This window comes from Cyprinodon variegatus, unplaced genomic scaffold (assembly GCF_000732505.1).
Source record: "Cyprinodon variegatus isolate N-32 unplaced genomic scaffold, C_variegatus-1.0 Scaffold926, whole genome shotgun sequence".
NCBI classification, from domain to species: Eukaryota; Metazoa; Chordata; class Actinopteri; order Cyprinodontiformes; family Cyprinodontidae; genus Cyprinodon; species Cyprinodon variegatus.
Window position 1 is genome coordinate 314,066 of NW_015151379.1, and position 3,816 is coordinate 317,881.

Below are 3,816 nucleotides of genomic sequence, written 5' to 3' on the forward strand. Positions count from 1 at the left end.
CTATAGAGATAGATCAGGATAACCTGAGCCACTCTAACTAGAAGCTTTATCAAAAAGGAACATTTGAAGCCTTGATGTCGCCCCCCCCGGCACAGTCTGCAGCCTTCAGGCAGTCTGTGCTGTGAACTGGGCCTACATGACCGACCAGCAGCTAATGGCAGATAGATCTGCTCTGCGTCGTCCTGTCTGACCTTCTCTCTCTCTGTACGTCCAGATCTCTGAGGTGGATTTTATGGACTCGGTCTTATCGCTTGGATTCACTGACCAGCTCAACCAGAGCCTGTTGCAGGTAAAGTTTTCATTTGAAACTTGTGGAGAAACATTGCTGTGAATGATATCTGCATCAGATAGCTGAGGAGCTTCTCTAATCTATATGTTCCAGCTCTACGTGCAGCACAAAGACCAGATCCGCAGCATGCTAAGCCATCTGCGCTGCAGTCAGCCAGCCTACCACAACCTAGAGTGGAGGCTGGACGTTCAGGTTAGTGTCTGTGTGACTTTGCTAATAATCACTTTCTTCTGCTGATAGCCAGAAAAAAGTGAAGCCACCGGCCGCCATCTTGGTACTCCCCATGCCACGCAGTAAAATGCCTCCCTGTGCAGCATCTGTCTGCAGGAAGACGTTATATTGATGGAAAAAGTAACTGAATTTTTAAAGGCTGATGAACAGAAACAGCATAAAGTACAGTCATGGCCAAACGTTCTGAGAATGATCCAAATGTTAATATTTCCAAAGTCTGCTTCAGTTTTTATAACAGTAATCTGCATATCCTCCAGAATGTTCTAAAGGGTGATCAGCGTATTAATTAATTGCAAAGGCAATATTTGCCTAGAAAATGAACTTTATCTCTGAAAACACATTTCAGCATCATTGCAGCCCTGCCTTAAAGGAGCAGCTACCATGGTTTCAGTGATTGGTCCATTAACTCAGGTGGGGGTGGTGATGAGGACAGGGCTGCAGATCAATCTGTCAGGATTCAGTCAGAATGACGCCACTGGACACTTTAGAAAGAGGCTGCTGCTTGGTATCATCGGTTCTCTGCTGTGAACCATGGTTAGAAACACCTGCAGTCATCATTGCACTGCACAAAGATGGCCGAACAGGAAAGAGAATGGCAGTTAGAGAGATTGCACCTCAGTCTGCAATCTATGGCATCATCAAGAACTTCAAGGAGAGAGGTTCCATTGCTGCCAAAAAGGCTCCAGGGCGCCAAGAAAGACCAGCGAGCGCCAGGACCGTCTCTGAAAAGAGTTCCAGCTGCGGGATGGGGCTGCCAGCGGTGCAGAGCTTGCTCAGGAATGGCAGCAGGCAGGTGTGAGTGCATCTGCACTGTGAGGCGGAGACTCTTGGAGCAAGGCCTGGTCTGAAGGAGGGCAGCAAAGAAGCCACTTCTCTCCAGGAAAACCATCAGGGACAGACTGATATTCTGCTAAAGGTCCAGGGAGGGGACTGCTGAGGACTGGGGGGGGGATAGATTCACCATTTATAGACGTCATAAAGACTCTGCAGTGTGATTGGTCTATTTATTTATTCTAAGTTAATCTACTGATGCTGTGAAACAGCCAGTCTGGTCATGTGATGAATTTATCTTTAAGTCTTCAGTCCCTGAAGATGAGAACATCCTGGTTGTTTGATGCTGCAGAGCATTGATTGTTTACATTGCCAGAGGTCTAAGTAGGGAGTACCAATATGGCCGCCGGTGGCTTCACTTTAACCCTGTTCTACCAGCAGCTATCAGCCATCCAGAGCGTCTGGTTAGTCCTCATGTGGAGCGTCTCTGGTTCCCATGGCGGCCAGAGAGGTGATCCTCTATCGCCTCCTCCTCCTGTCGCTCCCCCCTCCTCCTCCTCGTCTTGTCTCCTCCTCCCTCCTCCTGTCTCTTCCCTCCTCCTCTCTCCTCCTCCCTCCTCCTCCTCCTGTCTCCCCCCCTCCTTCTGTCCCTCCCTCCTCCTGTCTCCTCTCTCCTCCTCCTCTCTCCTCCCCCTCCTCCTCTCTCCTCCCCCTCCTCCCGTCTCCTCCCTCCTCCTCCTGAGCGGACCGTTTTCCTGTTCTGCGTTTTGATGACCTGTCTCTGATCTCCTGTCAGTTGGCGAGTCGCTCGCTCCGTCAGCAGATGGTTGCCATGGTCACCATGCGCCTCCTTTTGTCGGGTTCTGATGGGGGCGGGACCCTCCGCTGCCTGGACCTGCAGACGGACCCCAGCACGCTGCTGCACCTCATCTCCAGTCTGGAGGCGGCCCTGGCGGCCATGAAAACGGGCCACGCCCGGCGGATTCTACGCAACATCAAATGACTGGACTCACTGGGAGGACTGGTTCTGATGCGGGGCGGCGGCGGTCCAGAGCGGCGGATCTCACTGCTGCTCTGATTAATAAAATGATTTCTCTTCTCTACGCTCATCTGATCTCCTTCAGTGAAAAACCAGTCAGACGTCACTTTAACCAGCAGTTTATTTATTAGATCAAGTCTTTGTACAGCGCCTCCTACAGCTTAGGAGGTCCAGCTATCCTCCTCCTCCTACAGCTTAGGAGGTCCAGCTATCCTCCATCCTTCCATTTTGCCAACTTTAGTGAAAAAGGCCAGCGTTCCCAGACCCAGGCAGGCTGTGGTACCAGTCATGGCGCTGTGGGCTGCAGAGAAACCAGCACAGTTAGCCTGATGCTCTTCCAGTAGCTATACTGGGACGGCTGCTTCCAGTTCATACTCACTGCGGGCTCCCAGGAAGATTCCCGAGGCGCAGCCTCCCATGAAGTAATTCAGCGGGTCGTCTGGAGCCTCGCGGGCCTGAGCGCTGAGACAGGTCGCCATTCCAAAGATGGCTCCCATGGTGGCTGCAAACAGAAGCGTAACGCAGCTGAGGTCAGTCTGTTCCCAGACTCAGCAAACTCAGACTAGGATTAAATATGGCGTCCGCTTCCTGCGGGTTCCGTTACCCGGCGGCCCGATTCGACCCGGGAACCTTCCTCCATCGATCTAATCCTAAACTCTGACTTTATCCTTTGAGTTTAGGGTTTCATTAAAGCTGCTGTGAGTTAGCTTAGAGCCCTGATTCCACAGGTCACCATGACAACAGGAAACAGGAAGTGCTGATCTCACCCCACAGGAACTGGAGGTTTAATGCAGAAATGGAAATATTGGAGGAAGCGTTTAAAAGACAAACTGCTGCGAAGGAGAGAGAGAGAGCTGCTGGGTCTATGGCAGGCCGTTATGACATTTAATAAAAGCACTCTCTGTTGTTCCGTGTATAGATCCATATTATAAGATTCTTCATGATTAAAATCTCATAATATGGATCTATACACGGGTTAGGATTAGCAAGGGTTAGGGTTAGGGTTAGGCTGAACTGGGATATACTCTAGGCTGAACTGGGATATTTTCTAAATTACTTTTTAGAAGCAGAAACTGAATTTCAGAAAGTAAAATACTAAATTATTCCGGTAAGAATGAAGTTTATAGATCTAGAAATGTTTCCACTTTTTAAGTGGCTGTTCTGATATTTAACAGCTTGACTGAATATTTATAACATCTGAAAAACATTTCTTCATAGTTAAAATACAAATGCTGACCACTAACAATAGGAATACAGAGATCTATAATTAATTTCTAGACACCCAGAATGTTTATTCTAGATTTGACGAAAGTCATTTTGTTTGAAATGGAAATTTAGAGAAGAAAAATGTTTTTTTTTTCAAATATCAGTAATTCATTCAGTTCTATTCAGTTCATTTCTATAGATTCACATCATGTCATCTCAGGTCCCTTTATAGATCCAGATCAACCAGATCATCCAGTCAGATTGATTCAAAGTTTTCTAT

General features: G+C 48.1%; 3 protein-coding genes across 3 annotated transcripts in view; 2 read left to right on the forward strand and 1 right to left on the reverse strand.

Moving 5' to 3' along the window:
• Positions 1–2,004, forward strand: part of lmnb2 (lamin B2) — a 23,069-nt gene extending 21,065 nt beyond the window's left edge. Inside the window, exon 14 of the mRNA XM_015398320.1 lies at positions 1,976–2,004. The gene's annotated coding sequence lies outside the window, so the exon portion shown is untranslated. The remainder of the gene's footprint in view (positions 1–1,975) is intronic.
• commd2 (COMM domain containing 2) overlaps positions 1–2,371 on the forward strand; it is a 5,287-nt gene extending 2,916 nt beyond the window's left edge. The window contains exons 4-6 of the mRNA XM_015398312.1: positions 215–289; positions 383–481; positions 2,088–2,371. Of these exons, the coding sequence (XP_015253798.1) occupies positions 215–289; positions 383–481; positions 2,088–2,294 (381 nt within the window). The 3' untranslated portion in view covers positions 2,295–2,371. The remainder of the gene's footprint in view (positions 1–214; positions 290–382; positions 482–2,087) is intronic.
• Positions 2,372–2,423: 52 nt separating this feature from the next.
• Positions 2,424–3,816, reverse strand: part of ndufa11 (NADH:ubiquinone oxidoreductase subunit A11) — a 5,809-nt gene continuing 4,416 nt past the window's right edge. The window contains exons 3-4 of the mRNA XM_015398321.1: positions 2,710–2,832; positions 2,424–2,631 (exon numbers count right to left, since the gene is read on the reverse strand). Coding sequence (XP_015253807.1) covers positions 2,519–2,631; positions 2,710–2,832 — 236 coding nt within the window. The 3' untranslated portion in view covers positions 2,424–2,518. The remainder of the gene's footprint in view (positions 2,632–2,709; positions 2,833–3,816) is intronic.